This window comes from Vombatus ursinus, unplaced genomic scaffold (genome assembly GCF_900497805.2).
Source record: "Vombatus ursinus unplaced genomic scaffold, bare-nosed wombat genome assembly UNPS02000580.1, whole genome shotgun sequence".
Taxonomy (NCBI): domain Eukaryota; kingdom Metazoa; phylum Chordata; class Mammalia; order Diprotodontia; family Vombatidae; genus Vombatus; species Vombatus ursinus.
The window spans coordinates 2,752,290-2,777,867 of NW_020940358.1; the positions used below are offsets into that span (position 1 = coordinate 2,752,290).

At 45.1% G+C, this 25,578-nt stretch overlaps 1 protein-coding gene across 1 annotated transcript in view; it reads left to right on the plus strand.

Annotated features, from left to right (window-relative positions):
• Positions 1-25,578, plus strand: part of CACNA1B (calcium voltage-gated channel subunit alpha1 B) — a 247,343-nt gene that overhangs the window by 72,119 nt on the left and 149,646 nt on the right. Inside the window, exons 6-10 of the mRNA XM_027849985.1 lie at positions 5,868-5,971; positions 11,307-11,422; positions 11,567-11,623; positions 12,319-12,411; positions 16,896-17,105. Of these exons, the coding sequence (XP_027705786.1) occupies positions 5,868-5,971; positions 11,307-11,422; positions 11,567-11,623; positions 12,319-12,411; positions 16,896-17,105 (580 nt within the window). The remainder of the gene's footprint in view (positions 1-5,867; positions 5,972-11,306; positions 11,423-11,566; positions 11,624-12,318; positions 12,412-16,895; positions 17,106-25,578) is intronic.

Below are 25,578 nucleotides of genomic sequence, written 5' to 3' on the forward strand. Positions count from 1 at the left end.
TTGTTATGAGGGCCAAGATGAGATAGGAAAACATAAATTTGTAGTGAATCCAGGCAGCCTGGGTGCCAGACTTATTGCAGCTCTGTTCGGCCATATATGAGTTGGTTGATGGTAGGAATTATCCAGCCTTGGGCTTTGACAAACAGTGATTAATAGTAGTCCTAGAGAGCAAGGGATTTAAGAGCAGAGGATAGTATAGAGTTGATCTGGTTCATTAAGGGGTTGAGATTGGGAAGGGAGAAAATTGTAGTCAGAGCAAGGATAATGGCCTGGGAAGATATGGAGAGCTAGAGAGATTAGAGATCAGACTAAGAACAAATAATTGGTTGGGGAGGAGTAGGGCATCTAGAGAGATGGAATGATTGGGGACTATGATAAGATAAAGAATTTCAGAATTCCTGATCGTGGAATTGGAGCCCATATGCATGATGGCAAGATCAAGGGCAACTCATATGTAGCTGGGGTGGGGTGAAGAAGGTCCTGGGACTTGGGCAGATTAAGGAATGTGGAGATGAGACTATTTAATGGTATATGAATATATATATTGAGTATTAGTATGATGACAGGAATTGGGATGGAGAGGGATACTATGAACCAGGCTTTTAACTTATGAGAATGGAGGAAGAATGTGTTGGGGGTTGATGGATAATAACCACCACAAACTGTTTTGGGTAATAAATTTGGATAGAGTGAACCTCAAAAGAGGTGAGGTAGCAACCTCTAGCTAAAGGTAGCTGTATGATGGTGGTAGAGGGAGAGTCTGGAAGTGGCAGTGAGGTACAAGGAGTATTCTGACTCTTCCTTCAGAACCAAGAGGTATGAGAGAAGATGAAATCAGTATTGGAAAGGAACTCCCGGGAAGCAGTGTCATCTAGTAGAGCCAGGTCTTGGTGACAGCCAGAAAGGTGAAAGGAAAATAAGAGCAATAAGTCTAAAATAAAAGAAAGTTTGTTAATTATAGACTGAAATTTCTAGATGGCAGAGTGGCAAGAGTTGGTAAACAAGGAGATATTGAGGGACCAATGTTGAGGTCCTGGGGGATGAGAGAAAAGGCAGGAGAGGCTAGAGCAGGGGGTGGGTGGTTCTCTTTAGTAGTCTGGGACTCAGTATCACAAAGACAGGAAGAGTAAGAACTTTCTACCCATTGGGAAATGAGACCAGGCAGAATGTCAGGGGATGAGAGGAGTTCCTCTGATGAAGGTAGATGAGTGGGATGTTTTCCATCTGGTTTCACTTCATGGTTTCCATGTTTTGATGCCAACAGTAGCAACCCATTGGTGTGGGCTTTGGGAGGGGCACGTGCTCCCCTGATGGCAGGCACAGCAGCAGTCTGAGACAGGCAAGCCCAGTGGTGTGGGCATGAGTGGGTTCTTATTTCTTTCTGGGATAACTGCTGCTGCTTTCCAAGGTCTCCTGGTCTCCCACCCTTTCTGCTTGGTCCTCCTCACTTGGTTCTATTCCTCCCCCACACCCCCTACCCCTGCCATATGCTACATCCTCTAGGGTCTCTCTGGAACTGGGAGTTGGGTGGGCTATTTATTACTGGAGCCATCTCATCCTATTTTTAGTTTCCTTATTTTCAGCCATTCCTAGAATTTTCAAGATTAGTATCCGATGTATGGGTGCTTGAGCTCCTGAGAGACTTTGTCTCAGGAAACTTAGGAAATAATGATGCTTCTCCCCTTCCCCCACCCCATCACTTACAGCCCCACTCTGCTGACAGACTGTGCCGGTGATCTGTATAAGGGAGAGAGGAAGTAGCTGTGGTGCCAAGGTAATAGATACTTCCTCTGAGAATTCCTGCCGGTTTAGGATTGACATCATGTTCACCTCAAACCTCTGAAGTTATTGCCTCTCTCACAAAGGATGAGTCCAGAGTGAGTTATGGGCCATTCCAGGGCCACCTGGACAAGGAGTCTATGGCTGAGAAGGCATGCTTGAGGACCCTGACTGTTGGGCTGTGCCAAGGACACAGGCTTGGCTTTGCAGAGAAATTCAGGTTTCTGTCTTGCACTTCTCCAGAGTTCTGGGTAGCTTCTTGTAGTATCAGTCTCTGGACCCTGTCAGAGACAGATATGCCAGGCTACATCAAGGAGGAAGGGGAGGTTGTGACAGCCCTTTCCAGGAGACAGCATGGTGTCCCATTGTTTCACACCTCCTTCCCTGAGGGTACTATATCCTCATTGTCACCTGCCAACAGGGAGAAACCCCTTCACCTGTTGGTGATACTAGGAACCAGCTGGCCAGTGCACTAGTAGTGTCCAGTAGGATGTAAGCACCTTACTAGGTATGCTGGTACACATATCCCAGCTACTGGGGAGGTTGAGGCTGGTGGGTCTTTTAAACATGGGAGCTCTGAGACACAGTGGGCTAAACTTGTATCTAAACTAAGTCTGGGATCAAAATTCTGAGCTGCTCTCAAGTTGCCTAAGGAGGGGGCAAACCCACTTAGGTCCGAACAGAATAGGTCAAAACTATTGGTGGTGAGATGAGGTCCATGAGTAGCTCCTAGCACTTCCAGCCTGGGTGAGATAGGGAGAACTCAGGCTTTAAAAACAAACAATAAAGGGTTTAAGCTCCTTGATGGCAGGAATTATTTGATTTTTGTCTTCACATACACAGTGCTGAGCACAGTGCCTGACACATGGTAGGTGATTAATAAATGCTTGGTGAATTGTATTTCCCTATGCTACTTGGACCTGTGTGCTAACATTAGCCTCTATGTAGCAGCCTTTGCATCGCTCAGCTGCCTCTCCCTATCCTTCCTCTTTTCATCAGGGACTAGGTTTTTTTCCTTGCTATAGGAGCAGAACTTAATTGTTGGGGGAGGAGGGCGGGGGTAGGGGAGACTAGGCACCTATATTCCCTTTATGAATGCAGAGGTAGGGGGTTCTAACTCTGCAGGGTGGAGGAGAAAAATCAAAGAGCCCTGAGTGGCTCCTCCATGCCTCTGTGTGATCTGGAGCAATTCCTAGGCCTTCCTAGACCTGCCAGTTCCTTTTCACAAAATAGCCACTGATTCCTAGACCATTTACTGGGAGATTGTGGGGTTGACTAGGTTAAGTCTTGGGAAGCATTGAGAGAGGGAAGGAAAGAAGGAAAGAAAATAAGAAAGGAGGAAGGAAGGAAGGAAGGGGCTATGTAATATGCCTCTGAGGTAGTCTGTCTAGGTTGAGGTGGGGTGGGGGAATGGGGTATCCCCACAAAAGAGGTATAACATGTTTATTTCTTATCTGAAGAAGATTCATTTACTATAAAAGTCTTAGAGCTGGACATAGAGGTCTGATTTATTCTGACTGCTCCCCAGTGTTCTCCCTCATGGGCCTGGCTGGTCAGGGTAAGGCTTTGAGGTTGTGTGAATGGTGTAGCAAGAGGGAGGACCTTGGAGGAGAGCCCAAGTGGGCACTGTTCAATCCCTCACACGATCCACCTGGCTCTGCCCTCACACCCTCAAGGGTTTTGCTAAGCTCAGCTGCACAAGCAAACAGCCTAATTGGGGACTTATCTTGCCTGAAAGACTGTGATGCATTAGGTGCCAATGCATTCGGCACCTGTTGCACTGGGAGCCTGTTGCATGGGGCACCTGTTGCGTTGTGAACTATATGGACTATCATAGGTCAAATGGTTTATGCAATTTTAGAATCATCAGGTTTATAGCTGGAGGAGAAAACTGAGGCTCCAAGAAGTGATACTTTGCTCCATATAATACAAGCAGTAAGTGATAGCATATGGGCAGAGTCATGCCTTGTTATACATTGGCCCTTTAAATCTATCCATCTGCCAATGATATTTTGAACCTGTCCCAGGAAAAGGGTGATCCTTGCTCTGAATGCTATATCAAGTCTTTGTTGGGGGTAGCCACTTTAAGGGCCTTGATGTCCCTTCCCCTGGAGAGACAGCTATGAAGTGTTAAGCCCAAATCAGATGCTGGGCAGGTCTAATTTAGAGATCGTGCCTTTCATGTGGAATGATCTAATGACAGGATCTGGGGAGAAAAAGGCATCACGTGCCTGGTGGAGGGAACAGAGACAGTCGGGGACAAAGGCAGTAATGAGGAGCTTGGCTGTCCTTTCCTTGCAGCCACCAAAGGAACCAATTTCCACAAAGAAACTTTAACAAAAGACAGCCCCTAAAAATAGACAGTGAAGTGTGTGATGGCCCCACCCCCAGCATGGAGCTTCACAAGCAAGCTCTGAGCATGTTCCTGCCTCAGGTCCTCAAGTCTTGCAGCTCTCAAACCCCATAGGACTCCAGGAAGTATGTGTCTGTGTATGTGTAGGGGAAAGGGACAAGGGGGAGGTCAGCTCTGAACTGTGAAACAAGCCAGGTAGCTGGACCAAGATCAGAAGCCCAGACCAGGCTAGGCTGGGCTAGTGCAAAGTGGTGACCATGATTTCTGAGGGAGAAATTGAGACTAGAATCTGCCAGTATCTGGCATAACTAGGGAAAAGAGATAGTTTTGAGTTTGACAGTTTAGGGACCAGGGTCAATATGTCAGACCAGGCTGGATGGTCCAGCAGAAGCAGGATCCTGATATACAAAAAGAGGTCAGAGTTGGCTATTTGAACAAGAAAACAGCAAGAAATAGAATTTGGATGGAGAAATCTGAATCTTAAGATCTGAAATGGGTGGAGCAGGTTAGAGTGCCAGGCCTGAAGTCAGGAAGACTCATCTCCATGACTTCAAATCTGGCCTCAGACACTAACTAGCTGTGTGACCCTGGGCAAGTCACTTAACCTTGTTTGCCTCAGTTTCCTCATCTGTAAAATGAGCCTGGAGAAGAAGATAGCAAACTACTCCAGTGTCTCTGCCAAGAAAACCCCAAATGGGATCACAAAGAGTTGTAAATGACTGAAACAAGGCCCATACAACAACCAAACCACTGAGCTGACCAGACAGGTGCCATCTGTCCTCTGTCTTTGTATTAAGTAGCATTCCCATCCCCATCTTCCTTCAATGTCCTTGGGCCCTTCACTGTCCAGCTCAGGTCCTGATGGTCTAGGCTCAAAAAGAGACAAACAGAAATGGAAGTCTTGTGTTGGGTCCTAGGAGACAGCCACAGCTGCTGTGTGCAAGCAAGGAGTTGGCAGGTAGGGTCTGCCTGGGAGGAGCTGTCCAACGTCCTTACTCCCTCTACTTGCATGTGGTGGCTGAGACTTAAGACACACTGTTGGTCTATCCCCAGTCAGTCATTTGTGATGTAGACAAGGATTATTTTCATTATCCTTTCCTCTGGAATGAGGCACAGAAATGGGGTAAGCAGTTGGTCCCCCTGGGAGATGAGGGGATCTAGGGTAAGGGATGGAAGAGAAGGGGAAGCACAGTAATAAAGTGAGCAATATTTCTTACTCTGGGTGTTGAGGAATTGTAGAACTGAGGTGTGGAAATGCTAAAAACCACCTGTCCTGCCCTGGAGGATCTGGACCTATCTGTCCAGTTCTGAGTACATGGAAGTTCTAAGACAGGGAAGAGCAGGGGAGGGGAGGTACAGGAGGAGGGTGAATCAACTGTCCCGCCCAGGGACAGGAGGACTTCCAGAGCAGTGGTTCTTGACTTGGAATCTGTAAATTTTTTTTAAAAAAAATTTTGATAATTGTATTTCAGTATAATTGGTTTGTTTTGTAAGCCAATGTATTTTATTTTATGCATTTAAAACCATTATTCTGAGAAGGGGTCCATAGGCTTCACCAGACTGGGGTTCATGACACACAAAAAGGTTAAGAACCCTCTCTCTGGAGGGTGTGTGTGTTTGTGTGTGTATGTGTGTGTGTGTGTGTGAGAGTGTGTGAGAGAGAGAGATAGTTTAGGGAAAAGTGTCTAGTGGCTATTCTGTTTCCAATTTCTTATTCCTTTTCTGTTACTTTTAGACTAATGATGCAGCAGGAAATACCTGGAACTGGCTTTATTTCATCCCTCTCATCATCATTGGATCTTTCTTCATGCTCAACCTGGTTCTGGGAGTTCTGTCAGGGTAAGATGGAAAATTGTTACCTCATGTCCCAAGATGCTCTCTGGCTAAGATGGGACCATGTAAGGTCAGCAAGTTGGGGGCTCAGGGGAGACTTGGTATCAGGCAGGATACACAAATGCCACATTAGTGCCTGAGGTTCTAACACCAGCCCTATGATTTGCAAAGTGCCTGAGACATCTAAAAGCTTTTAAATCTGACAGCCTTGAAGAGAGGATGGGGTTCCCCAGACCCCTCCTTAACTCCTTCCTCCCCAGGCTGAGCCTGGGAGGAGGCCTGAAAAGAGGGCAACTAAAGGCCCCCCAGTGGCCTGGGTTCGCATCCCTGGAGGCCCCTGTGCTGTTCATTCAGGCGCTGCAGGGTTCATGTCATACATTAATATTTAATAACGAATTAATATTTAATGCTTTGCACCGGGAACTGTGATTTCACAGTCTCAGTGGAGACAAAGCCTACACAGTAAGAACTCTTAGCTCCCTTCTCTGCCCTCCCTTATCCTTCCCCCCCTTTTCTTTCCCCTCCTTCCCTTTCCCTTGGCTTTGAACACTTACTTGGCTCCATCCTTGGATACTTCTGTCTCCCAGAGCCATGATCTTCCCCCAGCTCTTCTCTTCTGTTCTCCAGAACTATGGAGCCCCCAGCTATTCCTTTCTGTGTTCCAGATTCATATGCCCCTTCGTTATTCTGCTCTGTCTTCCAGATCCGTGATTCTCTGGCCCTGGCCACCCCTCTCTTCCAGATGGTTGGGGTAGGAAAGGAGTTGAGGGTAAAGGGGACAATGAATGATGAAATCAGACCAGGTTCTCCAAATGTTGACCTGGAAAGGACCAGCCTGACCAGCAGAGCCCTCCTTGACCCCCAACCAATCAACCCCTGGAGGCTAGACCCATTTACAAGCTCCCAGCCTTGGTCCTCCTGAGAGATTGGGCACACAGCCTGCTTTTGTAACCCGTGTAATCAGACCACTGGCAAGTCTCCACTGTGTGTGCTGTGTAGATGGGGGCTTAGAGAGTGGCAGGAGGGAGACATAGTGCCCAGTTTTATCTGAATGGAGTGTGATCTCACTGCCCTCATGGCCTTGCTGACCATTCAGACTTTGTGACAGCTCTGATGGTGCCTGGGCAGACAAGTAGAAATAAGGTTGCAGGAATATTTAGTGTTTAAATCCCAGAAGGGTAGAAATGCTGACAACAGTAATTCCAAATTCTTCAGGCCATTCTCTAGTTGCAGTGCTTTTGGGGGCATTTCTGAAATTATAATCTATCCCTAGGAAGATTGCCTTCCCTTAGGGAACTTGAATCAGGGAAGTTTGAGGATGATCCCTGAGCATTCTCTTGGGTCTAGGTTAATTCATCTGATCATAGACAGGATCTGGTTTAAGCCCCATATTATAGAGATGAGAAAACTGAAGTCCTAGAAAGGGAAGACCTGAGGTCAAACAGGTAGTAATAAGTGGTGGATTCGGAATTTGAACCCAGGTTTTTAAACTCCAAATTCAATTGTTTTTCCACTATCCCAGTGGTTTATAGTCAATTCCCTGTGCACTATGAGGCCCCATTCCCACCCCCTTAGGGGCTCAACTCTCTCCCAGGATGGCCCAGAATCAGGGATGGGGAACCTGCTCTAGGTTCTCAAGTGTGGCCCTTTGACTGAATCCAAACTTCACAGAACAAATCCCTTTAATAAAAGGATTTGTCCTGTAAAACTTGGACTCACTCAAAAGGTCACACCTGAGAACCTAGAGGGCCACATGTGGCCTTGAGGCCACAGGTTCCCCACCCCTGGCCCAGAGTTTGCAGAATCAGGGCAAACAGTCCATGAGATTAACTAAGCCCTTGTTTTCCTGAAGGGGAAACTGAGTCTTGGACCAAGGCCAGGATTTGCCTCAGGTCTCCTAGAGAGACTGAATAAGACCATTATTGGACACTTCTCCCAGGGGCTCTCACCTTGACCTCTGCCTACAGATCTATAGTTGCTGTGCATGTCTGAAGGGTGGACATTTTTGTGATCTATCCCCTCTGAGTTATGCCTGGAAGTTCCTCTCAGAGGAGAGATTAGATGCAGACCCTAGAAGGCCACCACAGGCATACATACTTGTAAGCTGATGAAACATGATCATCTCTGTAGCAAGAGCAGCCTGGGCCTCATGTGGTCTGAGACTGACATAAAGGGCCCACAGCACGGTGCCCTCGTACCCAATGCTTGCAGGAGGCCTGGCGCTTTGATGCCTGGGCTTCAAAGCTCAGGGAAGGATCAGGCTTTGAACTGATATAGCATCTTTTTTCTTTATTCCCAGGGCCCCACAGACATTTTCTCATTAATCCTTGGGGTTTGCAAGCAAAAGTGGAAGGAGGCAGTTATTGTTAAGTACATTTCACAGATGGAGAAACTGAGGCCCTCAAGGTGGAGGTGTCTCACTCCTTGTGGAGCTAGAGGTACAACTAAGCTCTCCGGTTCCTTTGCCTGGCTCCTGAGTCTAGGGCCAGGTTGTGGGCAATTGGGTTTTCAGGTATAATTTTAAGATGGCAAATTCTGTGCTTCTCGACTGAACTCTGTAGTCAGTCAACAAGTTATTTATTGAGTGCTTGTGCTGTGCCAGGCACTGTGCTAAGTGCTGGGAAAACAAATACAGAGACCATACCTGCCCTCAAGGAGCTAACATTCTAATGGGGGAATGACAACATATAAAAGGAAGCAGAAAAGGTAGGTGAGTGGGAAGTAGATGATGATTTGGAGCAGGGGTGGATGTGGGGAGATGCCATAGAAAGTCTGGAGTATAGCCTGAAGAAGAATGAGACATGGCTGGCCTATGCTCCCTCCTTAAATGGTGGTTCTGGGAAGAGCATCCAGTCAGAGGGAGAGGCTCCAAGGATGGACAGTGCATCCAGTGTGTGAAGGGGAAACTGAGTCTAGGGGTGAAGGAGCTTCCAGGATGAAGAGGTTTCTGCGGCATTCCAAAGAAAGTCTGGGGTAACCTGGAGAGGATAACTATAGACAACTGCCCCCCGCCTCACCTCAGAGTGATTGCTCCCATCCTTGAGGAAGATGTCGAAGGGGCAAACATCACATAACATAAACCTCTAGATTCTGTATTTCTTGTTTAAAGGGACCAAGGGAAAGGTATCTTTACTGGCCTCTCCTTTTCCCCTTAGGAGATATGGGGCTCAGGGGAGAAGTAGCAAATGCCAGTGAAGGTGTGGGGTGAGGAGGATCTCCAGATAGCAAATTAAAGGTCTAATTGGATCGAATCTATACTGGTAAGGACTGTGGTCACATAGACCAGAGATCAGAGCCTGGCTGACCTCTGACCTCTAAACCTAAGAAAGGCAGCATGGACTAGTGGAAAGAGATATGGGCTTGGAATCAGAAAAGTCTGGGTTCAAAACCTGCCTCAGACATTAGCTATGTGACCTTGGGCAAATAACTTAACTTCTCTCTGCCTCAGTTTCCTCATCTGTTGGATGAGGTGTTAGACAAGCGACTTCTAAGGAGAGTTCTTTTAGCTCTAAGCCTATAACTATGATTCTTCACTGTGGTTAAGGATAAACGTGTGACTAAGGTAAAGGTTAGGTATGAGGTCAGGTTTGCGGCTCTGTGGCCAGTGTTTAGGAATTGGTCTATGTCAGAGTCAGGGGTGAGTGTGTGACTTGGGTGTGTGACAGGGCTTACTATTCAGTCTATGGTCAGGATGTAAAGGGTTAGTCTGTGGCTGGCAATAAAAGTCATTCTGGCCTGGGTGTTCTCTCTGCTCTAGAGCTAAGGTCAAGAGTCAGTCTGGTTCTGAGATCAGGGGTCAGTATATGTCTATGACACCTCTGTTCCCAAGGGTCACATCTCTCCCCCCCCCAACCTCCCACCCCTCCCTCACCCCCTCCATCACCCCCTTGGAACTTCCAAGGGATGATACATGAATCCTAAGCTCTCTTTTGCCTTGGGATTCAGAATGCTGGATAGTGTCAGATATGGAGCTTTCTTTTCTGGTTCTGGTTCTGGCTGGAGGGAGGCAGCTCCTCCTGCCCAGAGAGATTAATTAGGCAGACTTCAGCAGCCAGGACATGACCTGGGTATCTTGGCCCGCTCCTGCCCCAAAGCCAGAAGATCAAGTAGCCTTTCTTCTCCCCAGGACGGTGTGAGAGTCCTGGACACCAGACCCAGGGCCTTTGAGCTGATGATGGCAGGAGGTGGAGAGAAGTCTCTGTTGTTCCCTTACAGTCTCTTAAGCCCTTGATTTATCTGGGCCTCAAAGGTCCTCCTGTGTAAGGGGGGAGTATAGTAACTTCAAAGGGAAGTCAGTCCTGGAGCCTTTGAAATCCTATCCTTCTTGCTCATCTCCCCACAACACCGAGCACCCCCATCACCTGCCGGCTCTGTGGCTGTCGTGCCTTGCTGATATTTCCATGGCACTTTTGTTCACACATCCTTTCCTTATCTCACATCTTTCTTATTTCACATATCTCTTTTCTTCTTCCTCTTTTGATTCCTGGCTCTCTCTTAGGACCCAGTATTTAGCTCAGTAATAGTAAAAGAACTGAAGGACAATCGCTTAATCAGCAGATTGAGTGGTATTGTGGAAAGAGCATTGGCTCTGGGTTCAAGTCCTGCCTGTGATGCTTAGTATCTTTGTGACCTTGGGCAAATCATTGAACCTCCCTGAGCCTCAGTTTTCTCATTTGTAAAAGAAGAGGTTGGACCATATGGCCTCTGAAGTGCCTTCTAGGTCTGGGTCCATGACTTTATTGCCTATGACTTACATACACAATACTCCATCATTTGTAGTTTTCCACCTCTCTGGGATGAGGGGTATGTTTCATTATTGGTTCTCTAGGAACCTTAGGGTAATTTTCACCTCATGGGGCTCTCCAAGATGGAACATTTCCTTGTCACTTGGGGAACTAAATCCATGAGGATGTGCAGAAGCTGTTTTGTGACTATCCCTGCTCCTAAACTTTGAGAAGAAAAAGAAGGGTGAAGGAAGCATGGAGTATCTTGCCTCCAGGCAGGTCCCAGTCTAGATAGGGAGATTTGATTCACAGACTTGGAGAGGGAGCCTCCTGTAATGGTTGGAACCTGGAGTGAAGAGAAAGGAATTCAGATCCCTGCTCTGACCTGATAACTGGGTGACCACATGATATGTAGTCAGTCCCTTTGCCTCCCATCTGTAAAATGGTCATAATACTTGCTCTACCTCCCACACAGGTTTTTCAACTTTGTAAATCTGAACGTGGTCTAGGGATGCCAGTGATTCTCTATGATGATCATTATCCCTGGGGAGCCGTGTGGTTCTTAAGACCCAGCCAACTTGGTTTAACCACTGCCCTTCCCTTGATCTAACCCCCAGGGAATTTGCCAAAGAGAGAGAGAGGGTAGAAAACCGCCGGGCCTTTCTGAAGCTCCGCCGACAGCAACAGATTGAACGGGAGCTTAATGGCTACTTGGAGTGGATCTTCAAGGCTGGTAAGACGCTCACTCTCTGGCACCAGGTCAAAGAGCTGCCATCTTGGGCTGTGGTAGGATTTCAAAGAAGGGTCTTCTATGGGCTTATCTAATGGGGACCACAGGTTTTGCCCCTGGGTTCAGTGTTACTGTCTCACCTTCCAGAGGAGGTCATGTTGGCAGAAGAAGACAAGAACGCAGATGAGAAGTCCCCTTTGGATGGTAGGTGGCTTTCTTGTTTGTTCTTCTCTACCCCAAGGGATCCCGGGCATGTTTGTTTCCACAATCTTGGTACTCTCAGTAGAGGTTGGGCCCATAACCGAACACATCTGTCTGCCTGCCTCCCTCCACCCCATTATAGAGATCTCTGTGTAAGTGACATTCTTTTCCTTCTTCTTGCCTCCTCCCTATCCTCCTTGCTCATAAGACTCATCATCACAGAATGCTAGAGTTGGAAGGACCTTAGGGATCGACTCATCTAATACCCTCCTTTTATAGATGGGAAAACTGGGCCCTAGAGAGGTTAAATGACTGACTCAAAGACACACAGCTAATATTTGAAGGACCATGATTTAAACTCTAAGTCCAGTACTCCAGGTCAGGAGTCTCCTGGCCTGGGATGTATTCACACTGACATGAAAGGAAAAGCATATAAGTTGGTAGGAAAAGAAGTTGGAGGTTGAGCCCTGGGTACAAGTTTTGGCCCTTGGTCTTGACCTCCATGGCTACAGTTCTAACCCAGCCTAAGGAAAGGAGAGAGGAGCAGGAGGGCTAGCTGGAAAGTTGACTGGCACACAGTAGGCACTTAATAAATGCTTGTTGACTGACTTGACAACGGAAATTAGGGACCTGGGATATTCCCCCACTATGCTGCTCACTGGACCTGTTTCTCTCCATTATCTCTACTTTGTTTAAAGCAGTGCTGAAGAGAGCAGCCACCAAGAAGAGTAAAAATGACCTGATCCACGCAGAAGAAGGGGATGATCGCTTCGCGGACCTTTGTTCTGTGGGTGAGTCCAGCATCCTCTGCCCACGGTGTGGTGGCAAGAGGAGGGCCTGGGGAGACAACCCTGCAGGGTTCAGGCTGGCTGCAGTTTGCCTTTCCTAAACTCTGAGGAGTTTCTATAAGGCTGGGACCAAGATGCCCATCAGGGGCAGGCTTTCTGAAAGCTCATCTTTGCATTATGGTCCAAGTTTCAAATAAAGTTTCCAGGAGGATTCTGTTTGCCCACTCAGGTGGGCAGCCCAGGGCTCCATTATGGAGACGGATGGTTAGTAGGTAACTGGTCAGTCCAAGTGTCATAAGGGCTGACCCTTTAATTGGTCTGCAAGGATAGCTTTCAGGGACTATTCATTTCTTCCTAGTCACTGGTCCTACGGTTAAGATAAACTGTGTAAAAATCATCCCAGGCTGAAATGTATGTTTGGGGTTGATGACACCACCAGCTATGCCCCAGATCCCCTTCCTGAGAGTTCCCCTTTTTTCTAATAGGCCATTCCTTCCTTCCTTCCTTCTTTCAACAAACACATATTAAGTACCTACTGTGTACAGAGTGCTGTGCTGGGGAGTTATGAGCAATATAAGGTTTAGGTAAGACATGGGGTCCTGTAGTCTAGTAGGGAGAAATAATAAATAGAGTAATTAAATTTATAGCTAATTAATTTTATTATTAATTAATCATTAGAGTGCATAACATTATATGATGAGTGAAAAAGAGAGGTAAACATGTTCTGTGAGGTCATTGCTATGGAGGAGGTTACTGCCAGAGAGGGAGACAAGCCTGGAGGAGTTGTCACTTGAACTGGGCTTTAAAGAATGGGTTGGAATTCAACAGGCAATGTCAGGGAGGAAGGGCATTCTTGTTAAGGGGAGCAGTGTGAGCAAGGGGACAGGGGTAAAAGGGTGATGGCATTTCAGAGGATAGTTTGGCCAGAACAGAGAATATATGGAGGGGAGTGATATGAGGAAAGGCTGGAAAGGTAGGGTGGTTTCTGACTGTGTCTGGCTCTGAATGGCAAGTTTACAGACCAAGATGAAGTCTTCGCTACTGTATTCAGGGTGCTGTGCTAGGCTTTGGGGGATTCGGTGATAAAAATGAGACCGTCCTTGACCTCAAGGAGTTTATGTTCTAATGGGGGAGCAGTGTTTACACTGAGCATAGATAACGAGAGAGAGGTGTGCTAGGTGGTGCAATAGACAGAGTACTTCCTGAGTTCAGATCTGGCCTTGGACACTTACTAGCTCTGTGACCCTGGACCAGTCACATAACCCTGTTTGTCTCAGTTTTCTCATCTGTAAAATGAGCTGGAGAAGGAAATGGAAAACTACTTCCATATCTTTGCCAAGAAAATTCCAAATGGGGTCACAGAGTCAGACATGATTGAAAAAGGACTGAACCACAAGAGACTAGAGAATTTCTGAGAACAAGAGACTAGAAAATTTCTGAGCTCATCACAAAGGTTGAAATATCACCTAAGGGGCCTAGTTTCTAAATGTGGCTTCAATCCTATATAGGCCACAGCCTTGAGCCAGGCCTTACCCATGGGGAAAGCATTGGCTTCTCACCTCCCGTTCCAAGGAGACTCCAGGCCTGCCCTTTCCACAAAACTATCACAAACCCTAGGGACAGGTCAAGAAGGAAGACACTCTTGCCAGTGCCCAGAACTGACTCCTTTTCTTTTCTCTTTTCAAAGATGGTACCCTCTATCATGCTTGAGGAGGCTTCTGTAGCATTAGATCTTGCAAGCAGGGCTTAAAACACCAAGAAGCAAAATGGTGTAGAGGATGGGGGACTGGACTGGGAGCCAGAAAGATCAGGGTTCAAAGCCTGCCATAGACACTTACTAGCAATGTGACTCTGAGTGAGTCATTTAACTTCTCTGAGACTCAATTTCCTCATCTGTAAAATGAAGTTGTGGGCCTTAAGATCCCTAAGGTCCCTACCAACTCTAAATCTAGAATCCTATGCTTAGTCCAATATACATTTCAGATCTGCCCTGGCCCAATTGCCAGACCTGATTCACACTTCCTATCATACAATTTTATAATCTCACCAATACTTTACATGTTATTAATATTATGTACATAGTTTTCACTAATAGCAGGGAAAGGTCATTTCATCACAAATTGCTAATAGGTGGGCAGGGTTGCCTCGGTTACTTCCTTATACAAACAATTTGACTTTCCTTTAGGTGTGGTTAACCAAGGCAAAGATTAGAGCACCTGTTCACTCAGTTTATGCTTTTCCTGTAAAAGCATAACTCTTTGTTAGAACAGGTAAGCATAATTTGTTAGTATGCACATAAGCATTAAATAGTTATGGTTAAATAGATTATAATTTGGAGCAAGGTTTAAATCATTAGAAACACCTAAGTCAAATAGGTACCTTTCCTATTAATGGTTAACTGTTATCATTCACTGCTTAATTCAATCCTAGTTTTCATCCCAGACTTTTGTAGGATACATTTTTAACTCCCTGATGTTTAACACCCCTGATTTTGACACTTTTAGCAGAAGGCTTTTCCAAAGGAGACACTCATCTCTGGTTCTAGTGCCGTCACTTTAGGGTTTCAAGGCAGCTTAGTGTCGAAAGGTCAGGCAGATTTTGTTTTATTGCAAGCTTACATTCCCTTCACTGGTGTATCCACTTCCTGTTTCTAGCCTTCTGAGGAAAGGCCCTCAGCTGTTCTTCCAAGTGCCCTTTTCTCAGTTTCTGTTTCTTCTTCCTGATGGCCAAGCATAAAGAGAGAAAAACAGTGTGTCGCCACTGCTGTGTGTGAAAGCCTCTGATTGTCTGTCTTTATTTGATTGGAATGGAGTAATTTTCCATCTTCTTCTGACTGGGTTGCTCCAATTTCCCAACTTCCACTCAGCACTGAATTTGCATATGGTGCATAAGTTTTCTCTTTAAACACTAAACCTGCATCCTTTAGCCTGGGAATTTCTGACTTGAGCCAGAGGGCTCCTCCTGGCTTAGCGACAGCATTTTCTGGTGCAATCTAAGGTGCTGAGGGGAGGGTAAGGAAGGCATTCAGGCAGAATACCAGCTCATGAAAAGACATGGGGGCAAGGCAGGAAGGAGTAAATTGTGCAAAGGTACCAGGAAGTCCTTAGCTGGTTTTAGGAGAGTATTGAAAATAAAGTTGGCAAGCTTTGAATGTCAGACCAAGACGTTTGGACTTTATCCTGTAGGTGGTAGAGTACCATGCTGCATGCTAGATTAGAAGAGTGACATGGTCTGAGCTGGGCTTGATGCAAATTATTCTGGCAGTATGGACTTCACAGGGAGAGGGGAGAGGTAACTGACCAGGTACGAAGCTGTCATAATAGTCCAGGTGAAAAGTGAGGATGAAGAGAGTAGAGTAGGGGACATAGGCATAGAGAGTTGAAGATGAGGGGACAGCTTGAATCTCAGATATCAACCCCTCAGGTGTATCAGTATGTTGAAGAAATGAAATGTACGTGGGTTCATGTGGATGTCCATGGGCAACTATGCACGTCCGTGTGAACTGAAATGTGCGTCTGTTAAGTCTAAACTCCTAGAATGTGAGAACTGAAAGGACCTTAGAACACAAAAGATGAGAACTGGAGGGAACCTTAGAACACAGCCTGTGGCAGTTGTGAGAGGCCCTAGAACAGCTTCAAGAAACCTTAGAACATAGGCCATTAGAACCAAATGAGACATTAGCATATAAGCCCATCAGAACTGGAAGAGACTTTAGAACATTGAGTGCCACAGCTGGAAGGGACCTTAGAACATACTGGTTAGAGATAGAAGAGGTCTTTGGAACAAAAAGTGCCAGAGCTGAAAGAGATCTTAGAACATAAGCTGTTGAAGCTGGAAGGGACCTTAGAACATAGAGTATCACAGCTGCAAGAAATCTTAGATTGTAAAGTGTAGCTGCAAGAGACCTTAGAACATAACCCATCAGAGCTGATTGTAGTTGTTCAATCATTCGGTTGTGTCTGACTCTTCTTGACCCGATGGATCAGAACACACCAGGCCCTTCTATCCTCCACTATCTCTTGAAGTCTGTCCACATTCATGTCCATTGTCTCCATTATACGATCTCTCCATCTCATCCTCTGCTGTTGCCTTTTTCTTTTGCCTTCAATCTTTCCCAACATCAGAGTCTTTCCAATAGAGTGTCAGGCTTGGAGAAAGGAAGAATCATCTTCCTGAGTTTGAATCTGTCCTCAGACACTCTGGGCAAGTCACTTAACCCTTTTTGCCTCAGTTTCCTCATCTGTAAAATGAGTTGGAGAAGGAAATGGCAAACTACTCCAGTATCTTTGCCAAGAAAATCCCAAATGGGATCATGAAGAGTCAGAGCTGGAAGAGACTTTAGAACATCAAGTTTCATACCTGGAAGAGACTTTAGAACATAATCTGTCAAAGCTGAAAGAGGGAACGGAATAACATAGGGGAGCAGGGGTAGGTAATGAATGGCTGGGAATGCATATTGATTGTCCCTTGGCTTCCTCTGTGTCCAGGTTCTCCATTCGCCCGAGCTAGTCTCAAGAGTGGGAAGAATGACAGCTCCTCCTATTTTCGGAGGAAAGAGAAGATGTTTCGCTTCTTCATCCGCCGCATGGTGAAAGCCCAGACCTTCTACTGGATCGTCCTCTGCGTTGTGGCGTTGAACACATTGTGTGTGGCCATGGTACACTATCACCAGCCCCAAAGGCTCACCAATGCTCTGTGTATGTATACGGGCTATGCTCACCTTTTCTTCCCCTTCCCTGACCCCTTTTCTGAATATGTCAACTACCTATCTCTCCTCATCCCTTTCTTTCCTCTTTCTTCCTGTCTGTTTCCTTCTTCCTCCTTCCCTTCTCTCTTTCTGAGTTCCCTCTGGTCTAAATTTTAATTGTCAGGATTAAGGTGACCTGACTGGAGAGGACAGAAGGGGGCTCCAACGGGCAGGGGAAGCATGCCCCCCCCCCCAGCCTAAAATCCTGTGTGCTCCAGCCTATTGCTGAGGTCCTAGACCAAAGTAAAATCAGGAAGCCAGTCCTAGTGGCAGGCAATTTCCAGGTCAAGAAGCTAGAACTGCTCCAGAGAGGCCCTGCCCTCTGGTCAGTGCATGTCTTAGCTGACCTCTGGGCTCTTTTAGACCAGAGATGAGCTGGAGCTAGGTTGGAACTAGACCCCAGACCCCTTCCCAGCTCATGGTTGAGAAGGGCTGATTGAAGAGTTTCCCCTTCAGCAGGAGGGAGGGGTCCTTCTTTCATAGCAGCCTCAGCCTTGATGGGAGGACATCTCCCACTGCTAGCTGGCTGCTCACTCTTCCCAGGATGCCCATTCCAAGTGGTGACCCTTTAGTTCCCAGGCAATAGGAACAGTGAGTAGAGGGCAGGGGCCAGTAAAGGGAGGGAAAGAGGAGAAAGAGTTGTCTGATGGTTAATACCTTCAGGTCTTCATAGAAAGGGTACATATGGCTCTTGTCCACCTCTTTCTCCCATGGCCCAAGCCAGTGTGGGAATAAGTCCATTAATTACATGGGCAGTGAACCCTTCTTCCTGTGATACTTGAAATTCCAGTCTGGGATCAGATTCTGAAACTTCACGCTATCTCCCCCTGCTGGTAGCTATGACTTTCAGTCCTTCCTGGTAGTATTTATTATTAATCATCATCATCATCGTCATTATTATTATTTATTCATAGGGTCATGATTTGTCATCTGGAAGAGACTTTAGTGGCCAGTCACCTCATTTGACCTCTTCATTTTGCAAATAAGGAAACTGAGCCCTCTAAGAGAGTTCAAGTTGCTTGTCCAAGGTCACACAGCATATAAATGATGGGATGACATAGCATCAAAGTGACTGGGTGCAAACCCACTTCCCCAGACTCCAAGTTCTGTGCCCTCCCCACTATACCACATTACTTCCAGAGATACATTTATGCTAAGAAGGAAGAAGGGGGATTGAACTGTACCTGTTTCTTCTTGGACCAGCAATTCTCAAACTTTCTGGTTTTTAGGACCCGTCATTCTCAAAAATTATTGAGGAAAATACCCCCAAAGAGCTTTTGGTTATGTGGATTATATCTATTGATATTTGCCACATTAGAAATGAAAACCTATAAAATTTTAAATATTTATTTTTAATTCATTTTAAAATGACAATGGTTAATATAAATAATATATTTTAATGAAACATAATTATATTTTCCAAAATGAAAAATTCAGTGAGAAGAATGGCATTGCTTTACACATATTTGCGAATTGCTTTAATGTCTGGTTTAGTGAAAAACATCTTGGATTCTCCTATCTGCTTCTGTATTCAAATTGCTGTGATATATTCTATTGGTTGAAATATATGAATAAAATAGGGCTCCTCACAGACATGAAGTTGGGAAAGGGAGTTAAGGTTAGAGTATTTTAGGGAGAAGTATTGCAATAGGCAAGTAATGTATTAGTATATTTATGAAAATGGTTTTGACCCCCTGAAATGGTTTCAGGCCCCTGAAAGAATCTCAGAACCCCCAGGAGTAAAGACCACACTTTGAGATCTGCTGCAGTAATACAAAGAGAAATGAAAGTTCGCCTTTGAGTTTGTCTTTGGGTTGAAATGGTAAAAATTGTCAGTATTAAAGCCTGAGTATTAAGTCAGTATTAAAGACTGGCAGGTTCTAGGACAGGCTGGACTAGAGATAAGAAAGTCTACCTGGTGATGGGCCAGGCCATCTGGGAAGGTACCCACTTAGGTAATATGAAGAGGATTGTTGGACCAGCAGGTAAGCAGTCCTGGGAGTGTGGCCATAGATGACAGGAATTTAGAGGCAGGCAGTGGGTATTAGGAAGATCTAGTGGTAGGTGTGGGGCTAGGTAAAAGTTTGGCATTATGGAGTCTGGTGTCAGGGAGTGAGTGCCCAAACATAGGCTCTGGACACAACTGGACATGACTCTGGTTGCTGGGAAGACTGATAAGAATAAGTCAAGGGCCCCAATCCTGAAGGAACTGGGATCTTGGGAGGGCCACCATGTGAGGAGTCTGGAAATGAGAAGGAAGATGGTGACCCATTTACTGGAAAGGGTTGGAAGACACGGGCTTGGTCATAGGAAATAAGGCAAGGGTCATATTACTAGGACCAGAGTGCACAGCTGGAATCAATCCAGCCAGGTTTTCCTTATATTCCCTTGCCTTTGTGCTGGCTTGTTCCTTGTTCTGGGCTGAGCCTGGGGGCCGTCCAGGAGGCGGGGTGGGAAGAGAATGGGGAGGGTTGGTAAATGGACCCAGCTGGGGGACTGGAGAGATGTGGGGACAGTGAGCCAGGATGGTCATTAGAGAAATAATAGGCTATTGTGCAGAGGCAATTAGAAATCATAAATTTAGAACTTCTTCTCGCTATTCAATTTCTGGAAATTTCTCAGCTTTTAAAAGGAAAAAAAAAAAAAAACCTCTAGATTTCAAACCCTGTTGGAGGATTTCAATAGCCTGGTTATGGCTCCTGGATAAACTCTGAACAAGCCCTGTTTATGAAGGGGTGGGCAGGGTCAGTTTACCAGGTGCTTAACTCACCTATCTCAAAATTCTTTTCAATCTAAGCATTTACAAAGTTCCTGACATCTGTGGATACTCATGCTAGGTGGGAGGAGAAAAAGAGTTTAGGTTAAAACCTCTGGTCCCTGTCCTCAAGGAGGGGTGTATGACATGTTTGAATGGCTATATAATACAAAATAGAGCATGATATATGCATGAGAGGGGGGTAAAGCAGGTGCTATGTGAGGTCTTGGTGGTGATCATTAAGTATGAGGTCTGAAGGACAGGGCAGTGTCTAAGATGACACTTGAGTTTTGAAAATAGGAATTAGGCTGAATATTGGTGTCAAAGGCAGGGATAGTTAAGTCAGAAGTAGGAGGAGGTTTGGGAGGAAAAGATAGTAAGCTCAGTTTTGGACATATTAAAGTCGATGTGTCATTCATTAGAGCCAGTTGTGTGGTCCGGTGGATAGAGTGTTAGGTCTGGAGTCAGGAAATCTGAGTTCAAATTTGACCTTACACACTTATTAGCTGTGTGATCCTGGGCAAGTCACTTAACCTCTGTTTGCTTCCAGGTCCTCAACTGTAAAATGGGGCTAACAGTAGTACCTACCTCCCCAGGGTTGCTGTGAGAATAAAAATGAAACAATATTTGTAAAGCATATTGCAAACCTTAAAACTCTGTGTAAATGCTAGTTATTTACTATTGGTGTTCCATAGGCAGAAGGAGATATGGTCTGAAACTGAGAAGAGATCTCAGTATTAGAGGCAGAGCTTGGTGAGTCATTTGTGTGGTGGTAATAACCGAGACCATGGGAGTGAATGAGATTGATTGTTGAGGGAGAAAATGTCAAGAGGAAAGCTAGGAAAGATTGAACGATTGAAGGCCTAAGGAGAAGAAAGTATTGAGAAGGAGCTGGTGGTCAGAAGTACCCCATAATAGAGAGAAGTCAACAAGGATGAAAACTGAGAAAAGGCCTTGGGATTTGGTGATTTGGGGGAAATTGGCAACCTCCTGAGAAAGCAATTCCAACAGAACGGTGGGGGCCAGATGAATGGGGGCTTAACGAAGAGAGAAACAGGAAAAAAGAGACATCAGATACATCTGGACAGCTTCTAGAGGTTTGGCATCAGAGAGGAGGAAGAAGAGGGTGGTGGCTGTATGAGGGAAGGAAGGGTTGCGGTGACTTGACAGATTTGGAGTGATGAAGGAGGATACTGAGGCTGTGAGCATAAGCAGCAGGGCAGCTGGCTACTGGGTTATTTCTGAATCTTCCACTCCTGACAGAGCATCAGGGCAGGCCTTGGGCAGTCTTGATTCATTAGCTTTTTAAAAATGCTTTTTATTGATATCTTTTTTTTACATCAATTTCATTTCCAGCTGTATCCCTCCCTCTCTTCCTCCTGCAAGCCTGCTCTTGTAACAAAGAATGAAAAAGAAAGAAGGCAAAAAAAAGGCAGTTTAGCAAAACTAACCAACCTCTCAACAGCATCAGACAATACATACAATGTTCCACACTCCCAACCCCAGCAAAAGAAGGGAGGGAGGTGTGTTTTCTCATCTGTTCTCTGGGCCCCAGCGTGGTCATTATCATTATACAATGTTCAGTTCCCTTTTTTTTGTTCTTTCCATTTATATTGTTGTCGGCATTGTGTGTATTGTTTTCCCAATTCTGCTTATTTCACTTATTTAGGTTTCCATTATTGAAAGTAGAAAATGCCTTTGAATCCTGAAAACTTTTATGAAACACTCAATATGTCTATATCTATGTCTGTTCTATCTCTCTATCTATGATATTGAGATATCTGTATCTACTCTATCTATGACTGTATCATCTGTCTCTATCTCTATCTTGTAGAGATATGGGGATTGGACTGGTATAGGAATGTCCCAGATGAGGAAACTCCTTCCACCAAAAGAGGTTGGCACCTTCTCCTCAACCTAGCCACTTGGAGAGTTGCCTAGAGCACTGAGAGATTGAGTGACTTACCCAGGATCATACAACCTTGAACCTGCCTCTCTCTAGCTTACATTATAGTACCACATGGGTGTTGATAGGCACCCCTGTCAGGCTCTAAGACCACAAGCGACAGGATAACTGCTGATCTGCCTTGGCAGAGGGAGTTTCCTCACTAGGACTATCTGCAAGAATGAAATCAAAGGGGGCAGCTAGGTGGTGCAGTAGATACAGCACCAGCCCTGGAGTCAGGAGGACCTGAGTTCAAATTTGGCCTCAGAAACTTACTAGCTGTGTGACTCTGGGCAAGTCACTTAACCCCAGTTGCCTCACAAAAAAAAATGCAATCAAAGCCCCTTCCCACCTCAAAAGTGTGTTGCTATTTCTTCCTCCAGCAATCAGTATTACAGACCAATCACCATAACAAGAATGGCCTATAATCATTCAATAGAGATCAGTCAACACGTTCTGATGGAGCACCTATGTGCCCATCACCATGGCAGGTGCTGTGTTTACAGATACAAAGAATGAAGCAATCTTTGCTTGTAAAGAGCTTACATTATAATGGGGGAGACAAGAAGAAAATTTTAAAATATATCTAGCATCAATACAGCTTTTAGAAGATACCTTTGGCAGGGGCCTTTCCAGATTCCCTGCCCACCCCCACCCCCCCATTCAGATAAGACTTTCTGGAACTAGCTAATCCTATGCTGACTCAAACTTTAAAATATAGCTTTAATAGCTTAGAATTGTACTAAGACTTTTAGGTCACCCTGTAAAAATTAATACATACATATATGTATACATATATGTTTATGTATAAATGGATATGTATTGATGTGTGTATGTATATATGATAGATGTGTGTGTATTTATATATATATATATATATATATGTATAATACATACACACATTAGCTCTTCATGACCCCATTTGGGGTTTTCTTGGCAAAGATACTAGAGTGGTTTGTCATTTCCTTCTCCAGCTCATTTTACAGATGAGGAAACTGAGGCAAACAGGATTAAGTGACTTTCCCAAGGTCACACAGCTAGTAAGTGTCTGAGACCAGATTTGAACTCAGTTCTTCCTGATTCCAGGCCTGGCGCTCTATCCATTGTGCCACCTAGCTGTTTATGTATTTCTCTCTCTCTCTCTTTCTCTCTGTATATATATATATATATAAATTTATATTTAAAGGAGATCTCTTATCCTGCCTTAAAAAGATCATTTGATACAGAAAGGATACTTTCCCCATGTGGCCTTATAGAATGGTGCTCTCATGCATGAGCTGGTGTTTTGGGCCAGTCGATCCAAAACTGATATTGCTGTGTAGCCAGTCTAGATGCCCATATGCTAATTTTTAAAGGCACAGCCAATTTCAGGGCTAGACACCGCACTGGCACTCCCAGCTCTGGCTAAATGGCTTCTCCAGGCCACTGTGGAGCTAAGCCTTTATTAGTCCCTGTGGCTGCTCCTGATTGGTCTGATGTGTGTCAGAGGTAGGTCTTAGACCCATGTCATCATATCCTTTTTTTTTTTAATTAGGCAGTTAGGGTTAAGTGACTTGCCCAGGGTCACACGGCTAGTAAGTGTCAAGTGTTTGGTCTGAGGCCGGATTTGAACTCAGGTCCTCCTGACTTCAGGGCCAGTGCTCTATGCGCTGCGCCACCTAGCTGCCCCTCATGTCATCTTATTCTGAGGCTGACTCTCCATACCTATTGCCATGATGTCCCTGTCATTCCTCCATGCCATCTCTGAATCCTGCCTGCTGGCATTATGCCTTCCCTGGCCAAGCTGCAGAGCCAGGGTTTGAATGCAATCCTGGTCTATCCCCTTTCCTGACTGCCCTTTAAACAAACTTGAAATACTTTCAGATGTTTGTTTCCACTGAACACAGAGGACCAGACAAGGGAGAGATAAATAAAGAGAAGTCCAGAGATGCAAAGTCTCAGCATTGAGTCTTAGAAGGCAGCATTTTAGGTTCATTTCTGGTTGGGGACAGGTTCATAGAGGTCACTTCCTTGCTTCATTTGTCCCTCGCTTAGCTTCAGGATTGTTCTTCTGCACAGCAAGGAGACACTCATCCCTCTTTTCTTTCCTGTGAGTCGGCTCAGTTCCTGGCACCTGTCATATGTCCCCTGTACCTACCCCTGCCTTCAAGAGTAGATTCATTCTCTGCCTTTAGACTCTAGGGAAGATATAAAGATATACTGCACATAAAACCTTGCTGCTTGGATGATAAAGTAGGGTCTTTCCTGGGAGCAGGCCACAGATCAGGCTCATCTTTATTTCAAAGAATAACCCTTTCTTGAATGTCTTCCCAGATTCCTTGATCTAGACCAGTTCTGAAACCACACCTACTAAGAGACTGGACGGGTGATAGTGTTTACATAGAAATCTTACGCACTTAGATTGGGCCATGTCGTGCCATGGCAATTTGGGGGATTGGAGGCCTAGGCTCTGTCCCCTAGGGCACTGTGGTCAGGAGACCTAGTCTTAGAGGCTCAGGCTGAGATGGTGAGAAGAGACTAGAATTGAACCTTTGAGAAATTCTCCCATGCCTGGAAACACTCCCCCAAGACACAGTTACACTGCAAGTCCACAGGAAATAGTCAGCCATGGTGTTTTCTCTTAATTCTCCTAGGAGCTGTTTATAAAAGCCAACATGGATTTTTCCCTTTTGGCTTATTTTCATTAAAATGTCTAGGCCAGTAAATTTTTCTTCTCTGCCTTATTCTTTTCTCTCTGTCTTGATTCTTTTGTTTGTCTTTTTTCTCCCACATGCTTAAAATTGAACTTAGTTTACAGATCCTGTTGTGAAAACATCTTACCTTTTGCACAGCCACTTCATCTTTTATCTGTCTTGGGGATCCATGTTTTCTTGAGCAGCCCTTGAATTAGGGGGCTCAGTCAGTCAATCAATAAGCATTTATCAAAAGTGCCCACTATGAGCCAGGTATTGCACTAGGAATACAAAGACACATGCAGTAATAGTCCCTGCCTTCAAGGAGTCTGTATTCTATCAGGCAAGGCAGACATGCACACACACACACACACACACACATATACACACACACATACATACATTCTACACATGGTAGATACAAAGTGATAAAGTAATTTGAGGAAAAGACACTAGCATAGGGGTGAGAAATCTGTGGCCTCAAGGCCTTTTAGGTCCTAGGGTGCAGCCTTTTGAATGAATCCAAGTTTTACAGAACAAATCCTTTTATTAAGGGGATTTGTTGTATGAAATTTGAATTTAGTCAAAGGGCTTCACATGAGGACCTAGAGGGCCTCAAGTGGCCATGAGGCTGCAGGTTCCCCACCCATACACTAGCAGCTGAGGAGATCAGGAAAGGCTTCCTGGAGAAGGTGGTGATTGAGTTGAATCTTAAAAGAAACTGGTTCACTTTGGAACAGTCCCAGATCAGGCCTACCATTAATCCCTCAGGGCTGAGCTCTAGTGAAATGGAGGCTAGTAAGAAAACCTCTGTGATGAACTCTTGAGTACAGATTGAAGTATAATGTTTTTCACATTCTTTATTTTTCTTGTCTTTTTTTTGACAACATGGCTAATATAGAAATATGTTTTGCTTAATTTCATATGTATAATTGATATATTGTTTGTTTTCTAAATGGTTGGGGGAGGGTGGGCAGGAGGAATAGAATTCCGAACTCAAAAAATTTTAAATGAATGTTTAAAATAAATAATAAATTTATTTTAAAAAAAC